Genomic DNA, 24,884 nt, shown 5'->3' with positions numbered 1-24,884 from the left:
TCATCTGTACTAGTCCACTCTTTAGGCCCATCATTGGTCAACAATTGGTTTGGATTTATAAGTTAACTCTATTTTGCACCACCAGGTTCCAGATGCTAGCATGATGCTGACCAGACTTCCCTGGACAGACAACCCCACCCATGTGTCCTGGAGCTCCGCTTCCCCAGAGCCCTTCCCCGCTAGGGAAAGAGAGAGCCAGGTTGCAGTATGGACCGACCTGTCAACGCTCATGTTCAGCTGGGAAGCAGTTACAGAAGCCAGAACTCCCACCCGCACACCACACACGCACATGCACACGCACACACGCGTGCACACACACGCACGCACGCACGCACACACACACACACACACACACACACGCACACACACCTTCTGCATCCCACAGTGACCCTGGGTCCATACTCCCAGAGGGATAAAGAATTGGAAAGCTACCAGAGGAGGGGAGGGCAAGGGAGGGGAGGGGATACAGAGTTCTGGTGGTGGGAATTGTGTGCAGTTGGACCCCTCTTCTCCAGTGGTTTTCTCAATGTTTCTTTTTGATAAATAAATAAATAAATAAATTTGAGAGAGAGAGGGAGAGAGACAGAGAGAGGGAGAGAGGCAGAGAGAGACAGAGACAGAGAGAGAGAAGCTTAAGCACACCTGGCGCAAAGCACAAGGACTGGCGTAAGGATCCCTGTTCGAGCCCCCGGCTCCCCACCTGCAGGGGAGTCGCTTCCCAAGTGGTGAAGCAGGTCTGTGGGTGTCTGTCTTTCTCTCTCCCTCTCTGTCTTCCCCTCCACTCTCCATTTCTCTCGGTCCTATCCAACAACAACGACATCCATCATAACTCCAACAATAAAACAACCAGGGCAACCAAAGGGAATGAATCAAGACATAACAATGATTTTCAAAAAGGATTCCGGGAGGTGGTGGGGTGGTCAAGCTTTAGACTCTCAAGCATGAGGTCCCGAGTTGGATCCCCGGCAGCACATGTGCCAGAGTGATGTGTGGTTCTCCCTCTGTCCTCCTATCGTTCTCATCCATAAAAAAGTCTTTCCAAAAAAACAACTTGTCCAGAACAGATGAAAAAGAGAGAGAGCGAGAGAGAAGAAGGGGTCGTGTGCCCAGGACAAGCTGCTGGGCAATGCGCTGCAGAGGCAGGCAGGCAGGCAGGCAGGCAGGCAGGCAGCAAAAGCCTACAGCACCCGGTATTCCCAGGCGGTCTCCCATCCAAGTACTAACCAGGCCCGACCCTGCTTAGCTTCCGAGATCAGACGAGATCGGGCGTGTTCAGGGTGGTATGGCCGTAGACGCACACAGCCCTTTCTGCCGGCCTCAAGAAGCCAAGCCGCCAGCCGCCGGCGCAACAGCGACGCCCACTGGCCGGCTCCGCACACTGCCACCCCTCCACGAGTGCCCGCTGGCCACCTGCACCCAACACACCACCCCCACCCACCCCACGCCGCCCCAGCCTCCGCCCCAGCCACCACCACCATCACCACCCGGCACCCCTCACAAAGCCCACACCGCTGCACAGGCAGGCAGGCTGGCAGCGACACATGCGGGGACACGCTGCGCACCCACACGCACGCCACATACACACGGACAGCCTGCCTGCCTGCCTGCCTGCATGATGCCTGCTGCCGGCTAACTGCCTCTGCTCCACAGGCTGCCTGCTGACCCACCCAACTGCTTCTCCTGGAGCGGGAGAACCAGGCACCAGGACCAAGGAGAGCACAAGCCCCACTCCCACAGGGAGACCCACTCCCAGCTGAGGAGGAGGAGGTGGAGGAGCAGGAGGAGGAGCAGGAGGAGGAGAAGAAAAGGTCTGGTGGTGGCAAAGCAGTTGTCTTGCCTAAGGGTCCAGGTAGTACTTCAATAGTTAAGTCATTACTTACTGACAACATAAAAAAAAATGTAGAGAGGAAAAGAAGAGTTCAATGACCAGCATTACCCTAAACCCTAGGTGAGTACTGATATGACAGAGAGCAGAAAGAAGTTAGGAAGAAAAGAAAGGAGAAAGAAGCTGAGGGAGAGAGAGAGAAAGAAAGAAAGAAAGAGGGAGAGAGAGGGAGACACTTGAGAGAGAGAGAGAGAAAAGGGAAGCAGGGCTTTTGCAAAGTTAACCCAATTCACATAGGCTCACTCCTAAGCTGAATATGGACCCCAGATCAGATCACATCACATCACATCACATCAATTGGGTTGATGGCCAAGAATATTTATACACCTTTCCCAGATTTGGGAGCTACTCTCATCCCTGATCCAGCTTTCTGGTCCTTCTGCCAGCCATGACATTGCCTCCCAGAGAATAATTAGGATCTACCTGCATTTCAGATTTCAGGCTCAGGCTGAAAAACAAACAAACAAACAAAGAAACAAACACTAGTATAGCCACAGGCCCTTTGGAATGTAACTCAAATATGCCTCCTAGCTGTCTACAAAATGGAGAGCAACCACACTCTTCATCTGTACTAGTCCACTCTTTAGGCCCATCATTGGTCAACAATTGGTTTGGATTTATAAGTTAACTCTATTTTGCACCACCAGGTTCCAGATGCTAGCATGATGCTGACCAGACTTCCCTGGACAGACAACCCCACCCATGTGTCCTGGAGCTCCGCTTCCCCAGAGCCCTTCCCCGCTAGGGAAAGAGAGAGCCAGGTTGCAGTATGGACCGACCTGTCAACGCTCATGTTCAGCTGGGAAGCAGTTACAGAAGCCAGAACTCCCACCCGCACACCACACACGCACATGCACACGCACACACGCGTGCACACACACGCACGCACGCACGCACACACACACACACACACACACACACGCACACACACCTTCTGCATCCCACAGTGACCCTGGGTCCATACTCCCAGAGGGATAAAGAATTGGAAAGCTACCAGAGGAGGGGAGGGCAAGGGAGGGGAGGGGATACAGAGTTCTGGTGGTGGGAATTGTGTGCAGTTGGACCCCTCTTCTCCAGTGGTTTTCTCAATGTTTCTTTTTGATAAATAAATAAATAAATAAATTTGAGAGAGAGAGGGAGAGAGACAGAGAGAGGGAGAGAGGCAGAGAGAGACAGAGACAGAGAGAGAGAAGCTTAAGCACACCTGGCGCAAAGCACAAGGACTGGCGTAAGGATCCCTGTTCGAGCCCCCGGCTCCCCACCTGCAGGGGAGTCGCTTCCCAAGTGGTGAAGCAGGTCTGTGGGTGTCTGTCTTTCTCTCTCCCTCTCTGTCTTCCCCTCCACTCTCCATTTCTCTCGGTCCTATCCAACAACAACGACATCCATCATAACTCCAACAATAAAACAACCAGGGCAACCAAAGGGAATGAATCAAGACATAACAATGATTTTCAAAAAGGATTCCGGGAGGTGGTGGGGTGGTCAAGCTTTAGACTCTCAAGCATGAGGTCCCGAGTTGGATCCCCGGCAGCACATGTGCCAGAGTGATGTGTGGTTCTCCCTCTGTCCTCCTATCGTTCTCATCCATAAAAAAGTCTTTCCAAAAAAACAACTTGTCCAGAACAGATGAAAAAGAGAGAGAGCGAGAGAGAAGAAGGGGTCGTGTGCCCAGGACAAGCTGCTGGGCAATGCGCTGCAGAGGCAGGCAGGCAGGCAGGCAGGCAGGCAGGCAGCAAAAGCCTACAGCACCCGGTATTCCCAGGCGGTCTCCCATCCAAGTACTAACCAGGCCCGACCCTGCTTAGCTTCCGAGATCAGACGAGATCGGGCGTGTTCAGGGTGGTATGGCCGTAGACGCACACAGCCCTTTCTGCCGGCCTCAAGAAGCCAAGCCGCCAGCCGCCGGCGCAACAGCGACGCCCACTGGCCGGCTCCGCACACTGCCACCCCTCCACGAGTGCCCGCTGGCCACCTGCACCCAACACACCACCCCCACCCACCCCACGCCGCCCCAGCCTCCGCCCCAGCCACCACCACCATCACCACCCGGCACCCCTCACAAAGCCCACACCGCTGCACAGGCAGGCAGGCTGGCAGCGACACATGCGGGGACACGCTGCGCACCCACACGCACGCCACATACACACGGACAGCCTGCCTGCCTGCCTGCCTGCATGATGCCTGCTGCCGGCTAACTGCCTCTGCTCCACAGGCTGCCTGCTGACCCACCCAACTGCTTCTCCTGGAGCGGGAGAACCAGGCACCAGGGCCAAGGAGAGCACAAGCCCCACTCCCACAGGGAGACCCACTCCCAGCTGAGGAGGAGGAGGTGGAGGAGCAGGAGGAGGAGCAGGAGGAGGAGAAGAAAAGGTCTGGTGGTGGCAAAGCAGTTGTCTTGCCTAAGGGTCCAGGTAGTACTTCAATAGTTAAGTCATTACTTACTGACAACATAAAAAAAAAATGTAGAGAGGAAAAGAAGAGTTCAATGACCAGCATTACCCTAAACCCTAGGTGAGTACTGATATGACAGAGAGCAGAAAGAAGTTAGGAAGAAAAGAAAGGAGAAAGAAGCTGAGGGAGAGAGAGAGAAAGAAAGAAAGAAAGAGGGAGAGAGAGGGAGACACTTGAGAGAGAGAGAGAGAGAGAGAGAAAAGGGAAGCAGGGCTTTTGCAAAGTTAACCCAATTCACATAGGCTCACTCCTAAGCTGAATATGGACCCCAGATCAGATCACATCACATCACATCACATCAATTGGGTTGATGGCCAAGAATATTTATACACCTTTCCCAGATTTGGGAGCTACTCTCATCCCTGATCCAGCTTTCTGGTCCTTCTGCCAGCCATGACATTGCCTCCCCAGAGAATAATTAGGATCTACCTGCATTTCAGATTTCAGGCTCAGGCTGAAAAACAAACAAACAAACAAACAAACAAACACTAGTATAGCCACAGGCCCTTTGGAATGTAACTCAAATATGCCTCCTAGCTGTCTACAAAATGGAGAGCAACCACACTCTTCATCTGTACTAGTCCACTCTTTAGGCCCATCATTGGTCAACAATTGGTTTGGATTTATAAGTTAACTCTATTTTGCACCACCAGGTTCCAGATGCTAGCATGATGCTGACCAGACTTCCCTGGACAGACAACCCCACCCATGTGTCCTGGAGCTCCGCTTCCCCAGAGCCCTTCCCCGCTAGGGAAAGAGAGAGCCAGGTTGCAGTATGGACCGACCTGTCAACGCTCATGTTCAGCTGGGAAGCAGTTACAGAAGCCAGAACTCCCACCCGCACACCACACACGCACACGCACACGCACATGCACATGCACACGTACACACGCGTGCACACACACGCACGCACACACACACACACACACGCACACACACACACGCACACACACCTTCTGCATCCCACAGTGACCCTGGGTCCATACTCCCAGAGGGATAAAGAATTGGAAAGCTACCAGAGGAGGGGAGGGCAAGGGAGGGGAGGGGATACAGAGTTCTGGTGGTGGGAATTGTGTGCAGTTGGACCCCTCTTCTCCAGTGGTTTTCTCAATGTTTCTTTTTGATAAATAAATAAATAAATAAATAAATTTGAGAGAGAGAGGGAGAGAGACAGAGAGAGGGAGAGAGGCAGAGAGAGACAGAGACAGAGAGAGAGAAGCTTAAGCACACCTGGCGCAAAGCACAAGGACTGGCGTAAGGATCCCTGTTCGAGCCCCCGGCTCCCCACCTGCAGGGGAGTCGCTTCCCAAGTGGTGAAGCAGGTCTGTGGGTGTCTGTCTTTCTCTCTCCCTCTCTGTCTTCCCCTCCACTCTCCATTTCTCTCGGTCCTATCCAACAACAACGACATCCATCATAACTCCAACAATAAAACAACCAGGGCAACCAAAGGGAATGAATCAAGACATAACAATGATTTTCAAAAAGGATTCCGGGAGGTGGTGGGGTGGTCAAGCTTTAGACTCTCAAGCATGAGGTCCCGAGTTGGATCCCCGGCAGCACATGTGCCAGAGTGATGTGTGGTTCTCCCTCTGTCCTCCTATCGTTCTCATCCATAAAAAAGTCTTTCCAAAAAAACAACTTGTCCAGAACAGATGAAAAAGAGAGAGAGCGAGAGAGAAGAAGGGGTCGTGTGCCCAGGACAAGCTGCTGGGCAATGCGCTGCAGAGGCATGCAGGCAGGCAGGCAGGCAGGCAGGCAGCAAAAGCCTACAGCACCCGGTATTCCCAGGCGGTCTCCCATCCAAGTACTAACCAGGCCCGACCCTGCTTAGCTTCCGAGATCAGACGAGATCGGGCGTGTTCAGGGTGGTATGGCCGTAGACGCACACAGCCCTTTCTGCCGGCCTCAAGAAGCCAAGCCGCCAGCCGCCGGCGCAACAGCGACGCCCACTGGCCGGCTCCGCACACTGCCACCCCTCCACGAGTGCCCGCTGGCCACCTGCACCCAACACACCACCCCCACCCACCCCACGCCGCCCCAGCCTCCGCCCCAGCCACCACCACCATCACCACCCGGCACCCCTCACAAAGCCCTGGGGCCCTGGTCCCGCCCCTCGCAGCAGCTCCTCGCCTCGCCTCAACTCCTGCCACCTGCGTTTTCTTGCCCCGGGACAGCAGGTGCAACCACTCATGCCTCTCATGGCTGGAGACTGCTATCGATATTCTGTTTCCTTTCTTTGCGTAGTATAGTTTCTCCTGTTGCGTGGTTTGCACGTTCTCTTTCTTAATGTTCTCTATAATCCACCTAATTCTTTGCTGACTAGTTGACGCTGTGTAAATAATAGTTAGTGTTCTTTTTTTTTCTTTTTATAATGATACATTGTTATTTTGAATGTTTTTAGTGATCTATTGTTTCATTACATTCATAAAAGATTGCAGGTGTCCTGTTGATGTATTCTAGTTTTCATTTAGAAGAAAAAAATTCAGGTGTGACTATGAGAGGTCAAAGCACCAATCATCTCATGCTGTCTTTGTGACACAACCTGGAACTTCAGGAACAGAAGTATTTTAGTCTAGTCTTGGAATCACCGCTCCTGCCAAATGCTCCACTTTAATTGCTACATTTTTTTAAAATTAGTGATTTAATAGTGATTATGTTGTCTTGGCGGTAGCGAGCAGGTTAAGCTCATGTGGTGCAAAGTACAAGGACTGGCATAAGGATCCCAGGGTTTGAGCCTCTGGTTCCCCACCTTCAGGGTGTCTCTGCAGAGGTGGTGAAGCAGGTGTCTACCCTCCTCCATTCCCCCCCTCCACTTCCCCTCCTCTATCAATTTCTCTCTGTCCTATCCAGCAGCAATGTCAACAATAATAGCGACAACAGTAAACAACAAGGGCAACCAAAGGAAAAAAGTAGCCTCCAGGAGCAGCGGATTCCTAGTGCAGTCAGTGAGCCCCAGCGATAACCCTGATTGTGATTGACCAGATTGTGATGTTAAGAGGGGTAAAATTCCCACCACCGGAGTTCCAATAGTTTCCCTATTTTTCACCCACCTGGGAATATCACCTTAGATCTTTCTGGGATGCGGAAGATGGAAGGTCTGCCTTCTGTAGTTGCTCATTTGTTGTACTTGGTCCTTAACAGGTCGATTCATACCCTAGTTTTTTCTTTTTTTTTAATGTTTGTTTTTTAAAAATATTTTATTTGTTTAGTTTTGAGAGAGGTGCACATAGAGGAAGAGAGAGAAACAGCAGAGCACTGCCCAGCTCTGGTTTATGAAGGTGCAGGGGATTGAACCTGGGACTTCGGAGCCTCAGGCATGAGAGTCTCTTTGCATAACCATTATGCTATCTACTCCCACCCTTTTCCTTTCTTTTGTAAAACATTTATTTATTCCCTTTTTGTTTCATTGTTGTAGTTATTATTGATGTCTTCATTGTTGGTTAGGACAGAGAGAAATGGAGAGAGGAGGGGAAGCCCTAGATGGGGAGAGAAAGACAGACACCTGCAGACCTGCTTCCTAGCCTGTGAAGCGACTCCCCTGCCGGTGAGGAGCCGGGGGTTCGAACCGGGATCCTTACACCGGTCCGTGCGCTTGGCGCCACCTGTGCGCTTAACCAGCTGCACTACCATCCGATCCCCTCCTAGTCTTTTTCTGTCTTTCCCTAATTGGGTAGGGTTCTAGGGAGGTGAGGTTCCAGGACAGCTTGTTGAATTTGTCTTCCCAGGGAAGTCAGGTTGGCATCAAGGTAGCATCTGCAACTTGGGGGCTGAAAAGCATTAAGATACAAAGTAGACCAACTGTTTAGTAATCAGGAACCTAGAAATAAAAGTATAGCGGATGAAATTTGGGATGCTCCTGTTGGAAGGAGCTAGGATGTCTATTTTAGGTATATTCCAAGGGGCCCGTTACTTTACTAATTTTAGACTGAGCCCAGCAGCTAACATGCAGTTGGGCTAGGAGTAGATCGTGGAAGATCGTCAGAGTTGAGGATAGGTCTAGGAAGTTGGATAAGGGCAGAGAGAAGCTCCCAAATGTGGGAAAAGCATATAAGTGCCATTAACTGTAAACTCCATCGATCTGTCCTAGGGCCTATGTCATTTTTATCATTGCTACCTTATAATTATTTAATTAAAACATCTATGAGGGGCCGGCTGGTGGCACACCTGGTTAAGTGTACATGTTGCAATGCACAAGGACCCAGGTTCCAGCCCCCGGTCCCCACTTGCAGGGGGAAAGCTTTGTGAGTGGTGAAGCAGGGTTGCAGGTGTCTTTCTGTCTCTTTCTCTCTCTGTCTCCCCCTTCCTCTCGATTTCTGACTGTCTCTATCAAATAGATAAAGATAATAAAAAAAAAAACATCTATGAGACAGAGAGAGGTGGACAGAACTACACCATCACTGTAGTATGGACTGAATGTCATGGACTGGATTTGGGACCTTGTGCTTGAAGAAATATTTCAATGTTTTACTCATTGCATTACCTCCAAGGCTGCCTAATTATTTTTTTAAAAAATATTTATTTTATCCCCTTTTTGTTGTCCTTGTTGTTTTACTGTTGTAGTTGTTGTTGATGTCGTTGTTGGGTAGGACAGAGAGAAATGGAGAGAGAAGGGGAAGACAGAGAGGGAGAGAAAGACAAGACACCTGCAGACCTGCTTCACCGCCTGTGCAGCGACTCCCCTGCTGGTGGGGAGCCGGGGGCTCCTTATGCTGGTCCTTGCGCTTTGTGCCACATGTGCTTAACCCGCGGCGCTACCGCCCCCTTCCCTAATTACTACTTTTTAGAATGAGATGGGGGAGGGAGGGAGGTAGAATCAGAACATCACCCTGGCACAATAGAATTTAGTTTCTATTGCCATTTGAAAGCATATATCATGTGATGTCAACTTTCATATATTTGAAGGTCTATTTTATATCTCAGAATGTGAACTATGTTGGTGCAGGTTACACATGTATATAACACACTAGTAAAATTCTTGATAGCCACATCTTTATTTGAACAATTTTCTGTAATACCTAGGAAAATACAGCATTTACGACACACACACACACACACGCACACACACGCATACATACTAAGCATAATAGTGGACAACTACAGATTTCAGCACATATGTCAGTCTGATATTTTCTGGGCTCGCACTTGAGCACTAAGTATTATCTAGTGAAAAGATCTTGTGTTAAGAGGTGAATTATTAACTACATTTTAGAAGTTGATATGAGACTCATAGACGTAAGCGGAGAAATAAGATCAGAAAGGGGTAGCATGATGTACAAGTTGGACCAGGTCTGGTAAATTGCACCAAAGTAAAGGACTCTGGGGGGGCTTTCAGGTCCTGGTGCTGATGGTGATGGAGACCAGCCTGGGGGTGACTGTGTTTTCCAGAAAACCGAGAGTTTTTACACATGTACCAATAACTGTACTTACTGTAAACCATTTTCTCCCCCCATCAAAAAGTGAAGAGCATGGCCAGGTGGTGGCAAACCTGGTTGAGCACACGTTATAATGTGTAAGGACCAGAGTTTGAGCCCTGGTACCACCCTGCAAGGGGAAAGCTTCGTGAGTGAAGCAGAGCTGCAGGTGTGTGCTTGTCTCTCTCTCCTTTTTTAAAAAAGATTTTATTTATTTATTCATGAAGAAGATAGGAGGAGAGAGAAAGAACCAGACATCACTCTGGTACATGAGCTGCTGAGGATTGAACTCAGGACTACATGCTTGAGAGTCCAACACTTTATGCACTGCACCACCTCCTGGACAATAGTGTCTGTCTTTCTCCCTCCCTATCTCCCCCTACCCTCTTGATTTTTGGTTATTTCTATCCAATAAATAAAGATTAAAAAATAAACAAAATGGAACAAAAAAATGCAGTGGGAAGTGTCGGGCTGGGTTCAGTTTGAAACTAGAGTTTCATAGGTTCATAGTGCTTTTCATTTCTCAGTAATTCTACTTCCTTTTTAATGGATGAATATTTTACTTAAGTCTTCTAAAAAATTAAGTATATCATGTTCTTTTATGTAGACAAAGTAGAATTTTTTCCAGACCCAGGATGAAAAAACAGTTTAGGAACTACAACATCCATTTTCACTGCTCTTATAAGACAACCATACACAGTAAATTAACAAATGTACTAATTAAAATATAAAATATTAAATGTCATGACCTCATTTCTGTTCAACAATGCTAGAGCAATTTGAAAATTCCAAGGACATCAGGAAGTCAGTTACTCCCGGGTCCCGTACACATACACACGTGTCACAGTCATGAGCTGTACTATGCACACCTACATTTATAGGAAACATTCATCATTGTTGAGAAAATTAAATGGGTTACGTGATTTAGAGTCTAGAATATGTGCTAAGAATTTATAACACATGGTAACACTGAAATAATTTGAATTTTTGGTTCTTAAAAAAATACCAGAAAATGTACTGACTTGTTCAGGATTGAATTATATGTATCAGTTTCAACTGGAAAAAACACACATTATCTTTCAAATTTTTCAATAAATCTCACAATACTATGGCTGCAGTTATTTTTAGATATTTTATGAATCAAGAATATACTTTAAGTTAAACTAATGATTCTTTTCACTTATTTCTTAATGACTATTTTTAGCTAGACCAAATTATGGATTAGAATTCACAATACTCTTGTTTTTATACTATAGGGCCCTTAAAATTACTTTAAAGAATGTCTACAAAAGAATCTACAGTTGTTCTATGAATCTGTATAACAAAAGGTTGATGCAGAACAAGTAACTTAAGTTTTACCAAGACTCTAACCTATCTATTTCTTTCACTTGTTCATTTGCTTGTGATAAAGATTCCCCAAAGTCAGGAACATAAAATGAAAAGTCCACATTTTGCTGGGTGTGAGACTGTTGCTGTCTCAGATTTGTTCCACCTCTTTGGAAAGACCGTAAAGCAAGGAGGCCAGCACAGGAGGGAGGAGGATTACACAAAGAGGAGGGAAATGAGTGGTGGAAGCCACCCGCACCTCAGTCCTCACCGAAACCCATCCTAATGGCTTCTCCAAGTAAGAATGTTCTTTACAGAGGAGAGTCTCAGAATTCAAGGCAGCTCTAGGAGAGCAGGGGGTGGGGGTTAAGGCAGCCCTCACAGCACAGCCTGACAACAAAAACAACAAAGTTCTAACCATCAAAAGAAGCCACTGCTTCTCTTAACACGCATCTAACAGCACCTTGCCCGACAAGCAAGTGAACATGTGTGCATGCACACACAGCAAAAATGTCTGTTGGCTGCATCTGGCCTGCTCTGGGGGACAGAGGCCTGGGTAGGGAATTCTGGGAGGACCTGCACTGGGCAGAAGGACTCAAGTCTGAGCAGCCTTGTGGTTTGACCTGTAGCTGCAAGTTCTCCAGGCCTGCAAAGCTCTCCTGGCATAGTTTTTGGGGGCTGCCGCTAGGCTGAGGCATCCTGTTACTAACAACGTAAGTAACCCTCAGCGAAGCATGATTCACTACTGAAGCCAAGCAGAGCTGAAGCAGTTAGTCATGACAGGACAGCAAGGCTGTGGGTAAAGGCTTCCTGTCACTGTTCTGTTCCCAAAGCACTTGGGTTCTTGGCACTTGTTCAGTACCATGTACCAGTTTATCACGAAGATGTGCCTCTTACTGATCTGGGCATCCCTGGGTACCAAGAGAACAGAACATAAACGCACGGCCTTTCAGCTTTTCCACTTCATCCCTGTCTACACGGCAACAGCTGCAGATGGGAAGCAGGGTTGTGCAGGCTCAGGGCTGTGCAAGTCACTGATCATATCTTTTCTACTCTCTGAGATAGAGACATAGGTGGAGAGAGAGAGGGAGAGGGAGAGGGAAGGGAGGGGAGGGGAAGGGAGAGGAGGGAGAGGGGGAGGAAGAGGGAGATAGAGAGGAGGAGGGAGTGGGAGAGGGAGAGGATGAGAGGGGGAGGGAGAGGGAGAGGAGAGGGGGAGGGAGAGGGAGAAGGAGGGGAGGGGGAGGGAGAGGAGGGAGAGGGAGAGGAGGGAGAGGGAGAGAGGGAGAGGAGGGAGAGGGAGAGGAGGGAGAGGGAGAGGGAGAGGGAGAGGGAGAGGGAGAGGGAGAGGGAGACACTCCAAGACCACAGCACAATTTCCTCAATACAGTAAGGGCTGGGCTCAAGCCTGGGTGAAGCCTGGGTAGCGCGGCGGGTTAAGTGCAGGTGGTGCAAAGCACAAGGACCAGTGTAAGGATCCTGGTTCAAGCCCCTGGCTTCCCATCTGTAGGGGAGTTGATTCACAGGCGGTGAAGCAGGTTTGGGGGTATCTTTCTATCCCCCTCTCTGTCTTCCCTTCCTCTCTCTGTCCTATCCAACAACAAGGGCAACAAAAGGGAATAAAAAAAGAAATAACCAACCTGGGTCACGCCATGGCAAAGCAGTGCACTCACTATCCAAGGGAGCTATTTTTCTGGCCCTCTGATTTCACTCTCAAATATTCTTTGGGGAATGAGTGCTGTAGCTAGCTACTCTTCTACTGTCCTGTGCTGCTGTTGGGATAAGACAAGACAACACAGAGAGTGCGTGCAAGTGAGCAGAGTCAGATATGGTCACCATTTCTGCATTACTCTCGATAGGAGAATTTAAGGGTCACAACTAATCTTTCTTTCTGCTGTGCCTGAAACAAATGAAGAGAGAGGTATCCAAATCCTCCATCAGCTAGCTCTGGGATATATATTATATATTTAAATATATATATTTTATATATATATATTTTAAAATATTTTATCTATTTATTCCCTTTTGTTGCCCTTGTTGTTTTATTGTTGTAGTTATTACTGTTGTTGTCGTCGTTGTTGGATAGGACAGAGAGAAACGGAGAGAGGAGGGGAAGACAGAGAGGGGGAGAGAAAGATAGACACCTGCAGACCTGCTTCACCGCCTGTGAAGCGACTCCCATGCAGGTGGGGAGCTGGGGTTCGAACCGGGATCCTTATGCTGGTCCTTGTGCTTTGCGCCACCTGCGCTTAACCCGCTGCACTACAGCCCGACTCCCTATATTTTTTTTAAAAGACTTTTGCACTTGATAAAAGAAGTGTCAAGCTGTGGTCCAGGAGATGGTGCAGTGGATAAAGCACTACTAGACTTTCAAGCATGAGGTCCTGAGTTTGATCCCTGGCAGCACATGCACCAGAGTGATGTCTGGTCCTTTTTCAATCTCTTCCTATCTTTTTTTATTTATTTACTTTTAATTTATTCATGAGAAAGATAGGAGAAAGAAAGAACCAGACATCACTCTGGTACATGTGCTGCCGGGGACTGAACTCAGAACCTCATGGTTGAGAATCCAAGGCTTTATCCACTGCGCCAACTCCCAGACCACTCTTCTTATCTTTCTAATAAATAAATAATCTTAAAAAAAAGTGTCGTGGTCTGGGAGGTGGCACAGTGGCTAAGGCACTAGACTCACAAGCATGAGGCTCTGAGTTAGATCCCCGGCAGCACATGTGCCAGAGTGATGTCTGATCCTTTGTCTCTCCTCCTATCTTTCTCATAAATAAAAAAAATAAAATAAAAAAGTGTCAGGAATGTGGGGGTAATTTTCACAATTATTTTTTCCCCCAGAGCACTGCTCAGCTCTGGCTTATGGTGGTGCTAGGAATTGAACCTGGGAGCTCAGAGTGTCAGACAGGAAAGTCTTTTATAGAACCATTACACTGTCTAGTGGAAAATGTTAATGTTCAGCAGAGAAATGAAAAAGTCTGTACAAAAGTTAAAGGTCTGCTTGAAACGAAGCCACCAGGTAGACCAGGAAGGGGAAGTGACTGAAGGGCCACTGCCCTCAGTGCACAGAGCAGGACACAGGGACATGTGGTTTGGCTGCCAAGACAGTCAGCGGATGAGTGGGCAGGTGGGAGGTTAGTGCTGGTATGTTTGAAGCTGGACAAGAACGTGTGAATGGACAAAAGGAAGGGTGATCAGTCCTTAAGGTGGCTACAAGACAACCAAACTCAGAATACTGCTGCGTCCTCTGGAAAGCTAATTGCCCGGTTGTAAAGTATACTCTAGTTATAAGCTTCCTTCTCTTCTTTCTTTTTCTTTCTTTCTTTCTTTCTTTCTTTCTTTCTTTCTTTCTTTCTTTCTTTCTTTCTTTCTCTTTCTTTCCTTATTTCTCTCTTTCTTTCTTTTTTGGCACCAGGGTTATTGCTGGGGCTCAGTGCCTGCACTATGAATCCACTGCTCCTGGAAGCCATTTTTCCTGTTTTGTTGCCCTTGTTATTGTCGTTACTGTTATTGTTGCCATTGCTGTTGTTGGATAGGATAGAGAGAAATCAAGAGAGGAGGGGAAGACAGAGAGGGGGGAGAGAAAGACAGACACCTGCAGACCTGCTTCACCGCCTGTGAAGCGACTCCCCTGCAGGTGGGGAGCCGGGGGCTCAAACCCGGATCCTTACAACGGTCCTTGCGCTTTGCACCACGTGTGCTTATCCCTCTGCGCTACTGCCCGACCCTGTTATGAATGAATTTCTTTGGGCCACTCAGAGAAGTTAACTCCAATCCCTGTCTGGGGCTCCAGGTGGAGTATGGAAGGAAATGACGCCTGTCCCAGCAGGGCCCCGGAGACGTGATGGCTGCATGTGGTAGCAGTGGCCATTTTGTGCCAGCTGTAAACAGATGCTCAGTAGATTCCAGCAGAAAGACGAGCGCAGAGAGCCAGGTCAGATGTGGGTCTTCAGGCTATGAGCTGCCCCAGGGTTGCAATAACAGGAGAAGCAACAGCGAGACCTTGAAGCTGACCAAGGTACAGGGTGTGCATGGGGCTAGGGGAGTAGGCCTAGGCTAGATCTGAGGCAGCTTTTTAAAAAAACCATCTCTAGACCCAAGTTCTACCTATGCACTTACACAAGGGCACAGTTGGCACCAACTAGATGTTTACAAAGTTCATCAAAGGCCACAACCAGAGCAAACTGAATCTAACTGAATAATGCATTTGTTTAATGTTGCAAAGAAGTATTTGCAACTTGCAGGCAGCAGTTTGTGGCTCAATAAAAATTACCTAAGCAAATAAACTTTCCAAAAGCATGTACATAAATGATGTGTATTTAAGAAAGGCTACAGCTAACAAACTTGAGATTTTACATTTTATTAATCCCTCAGAACTGCCAGTTACCAAATAATGGTTTTTCCATCAGAGGGTGAATTAGAGAACATGCCACTAATTTCTTTATAGTTTAAGTCCCAAAAGAAGAAGGTTTTAGACATGGAAGAGACCTTAAGACCCTATTGCCTAGGCCAGGAGGCAGAGCTATGGTAGTACTTTGGAATCGGAAGCACAAGGCCCCAGGTTTAAGCCCTAGGACCACATATATCAGCGTGCTGCTCTGGCTTCTTATTCCTCCTGTCTCCATCTAATGGGATATATATAATTATCATGATTTTTTAAAATGAACCTGTTGACCAGGGCAGGTAAAATGCTCACCATGCATATGACCTAGGTTCAAGCTTGGTCCCTGACACACTAAAAACAGCTTTCAGGCTCTGTTCTCTCTCTCTTTAGATTATTTATTTTGGATAGAGACAGAGAGGGAAAGATGAGATGGAAAGGTAGAAAGAAAAGAGAGACACTTGCAGCACTGCTTCACCACTGGTGAAACTTTCCCCTTACAGGCAGAGAACTAGGGCTTCGAACCTGGTATTTGTGCATTATAATGTCCTCAATAAGGTGTACCACCACCTGGTCTCCTCTCTCACCCTCACTATGTGAAAAAGGTGATCCAGAGTGGCAAAAACCTGGAAATGATACATAAAAAAAAAATTTATCATGCCTGAGGCTCCAAAGCCCGAGGTTCAGTCTCCCTGCACCATCATAAGCCAAAAAAAAAAAAAAGAGTCGGGCAGTAGCGCAGCAGGTTAAGCGCACTGGCGCAAAGCGCAAGGACCAGCATCAGGATCCTGGTTCAAGCCCCCGGCTTCCCACCTGCAGGGGAGTCGCTTCACAGGCGGTGAAGCAGGTCTGTAGGTGTCTGTCTTTCTCTCCCCCTCCCTGTCTTCCCCTCCTCTTTCTGTTTCTCTCTGTCCTATCCAACAACAATAACAGCAATAATAACTTCAACAACAATAAAAAACAAGGGCAACAAAAGAGAAAATAAATAAATAAATAAATAAAATAATTAAAAAATCTGTTGTCTAATTCTACTACTGTATAAATGAGGATCTGAGATCCAAATAAGGGACCGTTTTTCCTTTAATGACTATCACTAACTTGAGGCTGCCTAGCTTCCATTTATATTATACATATATTAATAAAGTGTCTTTTTTATATAGGTTCTCTAGCAGTTAGATCATGTAATTTATGATTGCAATTCAGAACTGAAGTTTCAGGGGCCAGGCAGTGGTGCGCCTGGTTAAGTACACAGTACATAAGGACCCAGGTTCAAGCCCCTGGTCCCCACCTGTAGGGGAAAAGCTTCATAAGCGGTGAATCAGGGCTGCAGGTGTCTCTTTGTCTCTTTCCCTCCTCACTTCTCAATTTCTATCTATATCTAATAATATATAAGTAAAAAGAAAATAAATTAGGGGTGAGATGGTAGGTAGCGCAGTGGGTTAAACGCATGTGGCACAAAGCGCAAGGACCGGCATAAGGATCCCTGTTCGAGCTCCCGGCTCCCCACCTGCAGGGGAGTCACTTCACAGGCAGTGAAGCAGGTCTGCAGGTGTCTGTCTTTCTCTTCCCCTCTCTGTCTCCCCCTCCTCTCTCCATTTCTCTCTGTCCTATCCAACAACAAAGACATCAACAACAACAATAATAACTACAGTGATAAAACAAGGGCAACGAAAGGGAATAAATATTAAAAAAAAGAAAATAAATGTAAAAAAGAACTAAGGTTTTTAATGAGTGGTCAGAATTTGCTTTTGCAAAACTTAAAAGATTTACTGGATGCTGGAGATTCCTCAGAAAAATAGAAATGGACCTACCATATATATATATAATGAAGCTATTCTTCTAGGGATTTATGAAAAAAAAGAAAAAGAAAAAACAAACAAACAAAAACCACCCAGGGCCAGGTGGTGGCACACTTAGTTGAGTGCACATGTTACAGTGCACAGGGACCCAGGTTCGAGCCCCTGGTCCCCATCTGCAGGGGGAAAGTTTTGCAAGTGGTGAAGCAGTGTTGAAGGTGCTTTTCTCTCTCCCTCTCTATCACCCCCTTCCCTCTCGATTTCTGGCTGTCTCTATCCAATAAGTAAAGATAATTAAAAAAAGGACACCTATCTTGTTGTATGCTTTACACTGGGTTGTTCTAGCTCTCCCCTGCCAAGAGGATTGGATCAGTCCTGCTAGTTTCTGGGCCCGCTTGGCCCCGCCCCTAGGAACCCAGGGAGGGTTCGAGAGTTGCAGAGTTCGAGAGTGCTTGGCACCGACGCGGGGGGGGGGGGGGGGGGGGGAAGAGGCAGCAGAGTTCTGTCTGGTGATTAGTTTGGTTTAGTTTATGAATCGTTGTTCCTGAATAAAGAAATACAGCTTCCCTGCCCAGCCGTTGTCTCCGCGTCTCTGTTACCCACCCATGAAGCTAGCCCGGCCAGCTGGAGCCTCCGAATTTTAACAACACTATCTGAAAAGATCTATGTACTGCTATGCTTATAGCAGTATTATCTGTATCAGCCCAAACTTGGAAAGAACTTAAATGTTCAACAACAGATGAATGGTTAATATAGTTGTGGTGCATATATATAATGGACAACCACTAAGTTGTAAGACATGATGAAATTCTCCTTTGCTATATTTTAGATGGAGCTTGAAGGAATTATGGTAAGTGAGATAAGCCAGGAGGAGATCAAGTGATCTCACTAATAGGTGGAACTTAAGAAACAATAATCTAGTGAAAATGAGAACATCTATAGAAACTGTAAAGCCTACAAAACTAAATCATAAATATTATCTACCTTTTTTGCTTAATTTATAGGATAGTCAGAGTCTCAAGATCAGAATCACAAATATTCTGATAATCCTCTCTAGATGGTGACTGAGATGAATTCTTAATAAATTAAGAAAGGAAGTGTTTCAGGGCTGAAAATATGGATTGCAAGGATCTGATATTACAGCTGAAAAGAAGTCATGTTATAGGACACTGTATGTCCTAGTGTGATACCCACCGAGGGCAAATGAATGAGCACATCAATGTAATATATCATGAATAAATAAAAATATCAACTATTACCACTTTGTCTAATTCTGCCTCTAAGTGTCAGTTTGTCACATCACTACATAACTTCCCAGAGCCTACTACTCACGCAGGTTAGTCTGTATCTGTCATAGTCCAGTTAAAAAGAAATATCTCACTGAATTGTAAACAGAGTTGTAAGAAGCTTTGTGTTGTATCATCTAATAAAACTATCACATATATTTTAAAGAAACAGTATACCACAGCATTTTAAAGTGTGAAGTAAACTTCAGTACAAATACAGCAAACAACATTATCTTAATATCCCTGCATCATAGTGACACATGTAAGGGACTGACTTTTAAATTCCATACTGCCAGTTTATTTCTTTGATCCCGTTGGATAATATCAACATAACTGACTCCTAAACTATAATGATATGTATTACACTTAATTCCTTTCACTTTTCTGGTTCATGCAGAGGGGTTTCTTGGTTGGTGCCTTCCTAGTGACAGCACCTGAGGAACTGACGTCTTTTTAATACATCTAAATGCAGTAGTGAAGTCTAACCTATTTTTCTTTCCGTGGTGATGAAATTCTTAAAGGGATATTTTCAGTTAGTGCTACCTCTTCCTTAGGAGATCATATCTTCTCTTTAAAAAAGTTTTTTCAGTAGCTCACTGGAAAGATTATGTTCTTGTTTTCAGCAGGAAGGGACTGTCACTGTCTGTGCCTTGGCATCACTTTTAGACCCGTGCTATGAATCCCAGGCCCAGGCTGGCTGGAATCTGGATGGTTTCAAGTGCGAGGGAGGATGGGTTAAAGGGAAAGGTGACGGGAAAGATATGTTTAGCGTCCATAAGCAGCTGAGGAGAGTCTTTTCGGTCTCGTAGGCGCATCTGAAAAGATTAAACAAACAGACAAGAGCATCAGCTCTGTGACTCTATAAAGATGTTTTTCTGTCAAACATTCTACCAAAAATCTTGAACTAATGAGTATTTACTTTAAATTTATTTAATTTTTCTTTTTTAAAATTAATTAATTAATTTTCTTTAAAACGGAGACCCCAAATCTACATCTGCAATATTCCTGCCTTTAGGTTCATGATTAGTCAACAATTAAAAAAAAATATTTATTTATTCTCTTTTGTTGCCCTTGTTGTTTTATTGTTGTAGTTATTATTGATGTTGTTGTTGTTAGATAGGACAAAGAGAAATGGAGAGAGGAGGGGAAGACAGAGAGAGGGAGAGAAAGACAGACACCTGCAGACCTGCTTCACCACTTGTGAAGCGACTCCCCTGCAGGTGGGGAGCCGGGGCTCGAACCGGGATCCTTACGCCAGTCCTTGTGCTTTGCGTCATGTGTGCTTAACCCGCTTTATTTAATTGTATTTAATTTTTCTGCAGCCCACTAGGTAGTGCAGTGGATAGGGCACTGAATTCTCAAGCGTACAATTCTGAGTTTGGGCCCACCTGTGTGGTGGTGCACCTGGCTAAGTGCACACATTACAGTGCACAAGGACCTGGCTTCCAAGCCCTAGTTCCATCTGCAGGGAGAAAGCCTCATGAGTAGTGAAGCAGTGCTGCAGGTGTCTCTCTCTCCCTCCCTCCCTCCCCTCTTGATTTCTGGCTGTCTCTATCCCATATATAAAAAAGATAATAAAAATAAATTGATTTCATTTTTTAATAAGCTGTTGTCAAATTAATACACTGCAAAAATAAAAACTAATAAGAAAAGTACTATCCTTCAATAAGTTATAACATTCCCATTCAAAGGAAAAAAGAGCTTAGAAGGACTTACCTGTATAGTACGGATAAAAGATACAGAGACTCTTTCTTCAAATTCATTGACTGGAGTGTACAGATTCAATACTTTGACAATCTGTGAGAAATGAAATGGTAAAAGTTTTCAGTATCTATGATCTGGAGAAGTAAAGGAGTTTTCAGTTCTGCTCAGACAAGAGGGGATGTGAGGCAGGCCTGGAAACACGTTCACCTTTATCATTTGAATTTCACCAAAAATCATGAAGTGACACTTGTATACTTTAAGAAGCCACAGACATTTAAAGAAGCATTCAGAGTACAAATAGGTTCTGCAATACAAAAGAGCTCAACACAGAAAGTAAAAGCATTCAGAATGCTATCTTCCCAGCCTCTCAAACTGGCAGGTGTCAGCAGTGTGCAATCTGTGTGAGAACTCTGTGTTGTGAGGCTTTTGATAAGCATTAATGGAGTCTGAGAGTCAGTACAGAAACAGATGGGCAAAAGGGATCTGTCCTCAAGTGCCCTTCCAATGGACTTACTTTCTTAATGGGATCTTTCTCAAACACAGTTAGCAGCCCTTATCACTCACTTCCTTTGTAAGTCCTCTCTATCAGTTGGGTATATCTTTCTTCCCTACTAAACTGTAGGTTCTTTTAAGGAACTGTTCCATATTTATTGAAGTACTGACCACAGTAACAAGCATGGTGCTTTGTGATATGACACTAAATGAATCATGTATTGAATTGAAAATATAAGAATTACTTGTCATAAAATAGTGAAGTCCGCAGAATCCTTCAGGGTGGGGAGATAGCTCGGTGTGTTAGAGCAGAAAGCTTGCCTGCCTGAGCATCCAGGTTTGGTCCCCAGTATTACATAAGCAAGAGCTGAGCAGTGCTTTGGTATCTCTGTCTCTTTCTCTTTTTTTTGACCACTCTCTGTCTCTTTCTCTCTTAAAATATTTTATTTTATTTTAATGAGAGACAGAGAGAGACACAGAGAGAAAGATCAGAGTGTTGCTCAGCTCTGGCTCACGGTGGTGCTGGGGACTGAACCTGGGACCTTGGATCTTCAGGCATAGAAGTCTTCTGCATAACCATTATGCTGTCTCCCCCACCCCCTCTCTCTTAAAATTAAATAAGTGAAATAATCCTTTATTGTCAAATAATGTGAAAATTTATTTTGTGGAAAAATGTATAAAATATAATCCCCATGATAGTGGCATTGTTTTATTTGTGATTGAATGTTGGTTGTATTGAATGTTGGTTGTGCCCAGAACAAGACCCAGAACACTAGAGACTCAGTGTTCATTGAATGCTGATTGACGGGGTTTAGTACTGAAGTGTTGTACTTTCTGCTAAAATCTCTTTGCTTCCAGACTTGCACATATATGCATCTTCTCTGAAACAGATGAAGTCAACTACGAGATGAACAGTAACATCCAGGAGACTTCCTGACTGCCCTGTCGTCCCTAGGAATGCCCTACTGTTTCATAGCAGGAAAGCCGCTTTACCTGGGCAGTAGTGAGAGCGTTGCACATGGAGCAGATGGCTTCTGCGTCATCATCTGTTTTCTTTTTCACCTGTAGAAGCTGAGCAGCCTGGATGAGAGGCTCCAGAGTCTCTTTTGCTCCGCTAGTCATCAGGTTCTTATCACGCAGCCACTCTTCCAGCTGGCTGACATTGTACCTACGCCGAGAGGAAACAAACCTTTGTTGAGTGGGGCCATATTTGTCTGATTTTTGCCTTTCTCAGGAATTTCAGTTAAAAGAATAGGTAGTGTTTTTGTTCGATTTTCTTAAACCTTATTTCTTAAACGCTCAAAATGTTTTCACTATAAGTAGTCATGAGATTATATTTGGCTAAAGGACTCAATAACAATTATCTTTAAAAGAAGACAGAAGTATAGCTATTATAGCCAAAGTGATTACCTGTGGGAAAAAAAATATATAATAGTCTGTGTTCTTGTTAAATGGCTGACCAGAAAACACTTTCTAGTTTCTCTGACTTCACAGATGAGAACTGATATCCTTTAAAGTTTTTTTATACTTACTTATTTTCCCTTTTGATGCCCTTATTTTTGATTGTTGTTGAAGTTATTATTGTTGTTGTTACTGATGTTGTTGTTAGGACAGAGAGAAATGGAGAAAGGAGGGGAAGACAGACGGGAGAGAAAGACAGACACCTGCAGACCACCCGACTCCCAGAGAATTGATATCCTCTAAGTGCTCTCTCGCAAATCACTGAGGAACAAGTTCCTTTGGCACAGACATAGTGTTCCAGCCTTTTTTTTTTTTTTTTTTTGCCTCCAGGGTTATAGCTGGGCCTGCACTGTGAATCCACTACTCCTGGAGGCTACTTTTTTTCTCCTTTTTGCAGGGAACTGAAACTGAAATTATACAGCCTCTGGCATGAGAGTCTGTTTGCATAAAAATTATGCTATGTACTCTCACCCTGTAATCAGATTTCTTTTTTAAAAATATTTTATTTATCTTCCCTTTTTGTTGCCCTTGTTGTTTTTATCATTGTTGTGGTTATATTATTATTGTGGTTGATGTTGTTGTAGCCGAAGAGGACAGAGAGAAATGGAGAGAGGAGGGGAAGACAAAGAGGGGGGAGAGAAAGACAGACACCTGCAGACCTGCTTCCCCTGCAGGTGGGGAGCCGGTGGCTCGAACCGGGATCCTTATACCTGTCCTCGAATTTCACACCATGTGTGCTTAACCCGCTGCGCTACAGCCTGACCCTCAACTCGTTATTTTCTTATCGTACAAGTAAGACAAACAGAAAAGGAAAGGAAGCAGTTATCTCATCTTATACTTTTCTTCACCTGTCCACCTCCTCAAAAAGCTAGCTGTGGAGGAGAGCTCCCAGTTAAGTCGTGAGTAGAACCTGCTCAAAGGCACAGCCAGGGGCAGTAAGAATCAAACCGCAAAATCCAGCCAGGCAACAGAAATCAACCCCATGCCCAGCCTTCCCTTGTGGCTTGGCCAGTGGCAGTGCGCATCTGGGCACAGACCTCCTTTCATCGTGGTAGGCCAGCTGGGCAGGGACTAGGTCTGCACAGGTGCGGCGCTGCGTCTGCTCACCTGATCTGGGCGCCTTTGCCGGCATTGCATCTGCTCACCTGATGTGCACGCCTTTGCCAGCGCTGCATCTGCTCACCTGATGTGCACGCCTTTGCCAGCGCTGCATCTGCTCACCTGATCTGCACGCCTTTGCCAGCGCTGCATCTGCTCACCTGATCTGCACGCCTCTGCCGGTGCTGCATCTGCTCACCTGATCTGCACTCCTTTGCAGGCACTATGTCTGCTCACCTGATCTGTGCACCTTTTCCGGCACTGCATCTGCTCACCTGATCTGCACGCCTAAGGCACTACGTCTGCTCATCTGATCTGCACTCCTTTGCCAGCACTACGTCTGCTCACCTAATCTGCACTCCTTTGCAGGCACTATGTCTGCTCACCTGATCTGCGCGCCTTTGCTGGCACTGCATCTGCTCACCTGATCTGCACGCCTAAGGCACTACGGCTGCTCACCTGATCTGCAAGCCTAAGGCACTACGTCTGCTCACCTGATCTGCACGCCTAAAGGCACTACGTCTGCTCATCTGATCTGCACGCCTAAGGCACTACGTCTGCTCACCTGATCTGCACGCTTAAGGCACTACATCTGCTCACCTGATCTGCACGCCTAAGACACTACGTCTGCTCACCTGATCTGCACGCCTAAGGCACTACGTCTGCTCACCTGATCTGCACGCTTAAGGCACTACGTCTGCTCACCTGATCTGCACGCCTAAGACACTACGTCTGCTCACCTGATCTGCATGCCTTTGCTCCAGGAGCACATGTCCTTCCGCAGGAGGAGATTGTTCAGCGTAATGGCCCCCACAATGTAGAACGTCTGCTTGACCACCTGCTTGATGAGTTCAGGGTCCATGCCGTGCTGACACATGACTGAGTGGAAGGAGTTGAGCTGCCGGAGGATGGAGTCGAGTGTATAGGTGCCCTCATCAGCAATGCTGGACGTCCTCTTCCTCAGGCCTGTGGGCTTCACCCCGGAGACGCCCTGGATTGTCTCATGCTCCAGCATGCCAGAGACTGCAGGAGTAGTTCATGTGTTAGACGATCTGGAAGGAGACCTGTCTGATGTTTGTGTATGCATACTACACATACTTCATTTAGAAAGATGACCTGAACTTCAACACAGAGGGGGAATTTCACAAAAAGGGGCTCTAGATTTTAAATTACAATGGTAGAATAGTTTTTTGTTTTTGTTTTTTTTTCCCCCAGAGCATTGCCCAACTCTGGTTTTTGGTGGTGTGGAGAACTGAACCTGGGGCTTTAGAGCCTCAGACGGGGGAGTGGCTTTGCATAACTATTGTGTTATCTACCCCCACCCGGTTAAGGAATAGTTCTTAAATGTGCAGCCTGGGAGGTAGTAGAGTGGCTAAAGTAATGATGGGTCTACAAGCATGGGGTCTGAGGTTAGTCCTTGGCATTACACGTGCCAGACTGATGCTCTAGTTCTCTACCATCGATCAATCGATCAAATGACCAATCACTCAATCAATCTTAAAAAGAAATACTTCTTAAATGCAAACATTATGGAATTAAAAAACCTGAATGGTATGTTTTCTTTTCTTTTTTTTTTTTTAAAGCAAT

General features: G+C 46.1%; 1 protein-coding gene and 3 non-coding genes across 8 annotated transcripts in view; all 4 read right to left on the bottom strand.

Moving 5' to 3' along the window:
- Window positions 1-1,175: 1,175 nt before the first annotated feature.
- LOC132534570 (5S ribosomal RNA) lies at window positions 1,176-1,294 on the bottom strand. Its single transcript, XR_009546266.1, has one exon. It is a non-coding gene; the product is annotated as a 5S ribosomal RNA (ribosomal RNA).
- A 2,328-nt stretch (window positions 1,295-3,622) lies between these two features.
- LOC132534559 (5S ribosomal RNA) lies at window positions 3,623-3,741 on the bottom strand. Its single transcript, XR_009546255.1, has one exon. It is a non-coding gene; the product is annotated as a 5S ribosomal RNA (ribosomal RNA).
- Window positions 3,742-6,099: 2,358 nt separating this feature from the next.
- Window positions 6,100-6,218, bottom strand: LOC132534548 (5S ribosomal RNA). The gene has a single exon (XR_009546244.1). It is a non-coding gene; the product is annotated as a 5S ribosomal RNA (ribosomal RNA).
- A 12,457-nt stretch (window positions 6,219-18,675) lies between these two features.
- Window positions 18,676-24,884, bottom strand: part of MYO5A (myosin VA) — a 194,425-nt gene continuing 188,216 nt past the window's right edge. For all 5 annotated transcript variants that reach the window (XM_060178247.1, XM_060178248.1, XM_060178249.1 and 2 more), the window contains 4 exons: window positions 24,038-24,320; window positions 21,732-21,906; window positions 20,259-20,339; window positions 18,676-19,357 (listed from right to left, as the gene is read on the bottom strand). In XM_060178247.1, the coding sequence (XP_060034230.1) occupies window positions 19,205-19,357; window positions 20,259-20,339; window positions 21,732-21,906; window positions 24,038-24,320 (692 nt within the window). In that variant the 3' untranslated portion in view covers window positions 18,676-19,204. The remainder of the gene's footprint in view (window positions 19,358-20,258; window positions 20,340-21,731; window positions 21,907-24,037; window positions 24,321-24,884) is intronic.

Source organism: Erinaceus europaeus, chromosome 18 (assembly GCF_950295315.1).
Source record: "Erinaceus europaeus chromosome 18, mEriEur2.1, whole genome shotgun sequence".
NCBI classification, from domain to species: Eukaryota; Metazoa; Chordata; class Mammalia; order Eulipotyphla; family Erinaceidae; genus Erinaceus; species Erinaceus europaeus.
Note: the sequence above shows the minus strand (reverse complement) of the source record. Positions and strands in the feature narration are given on the sequence as shown.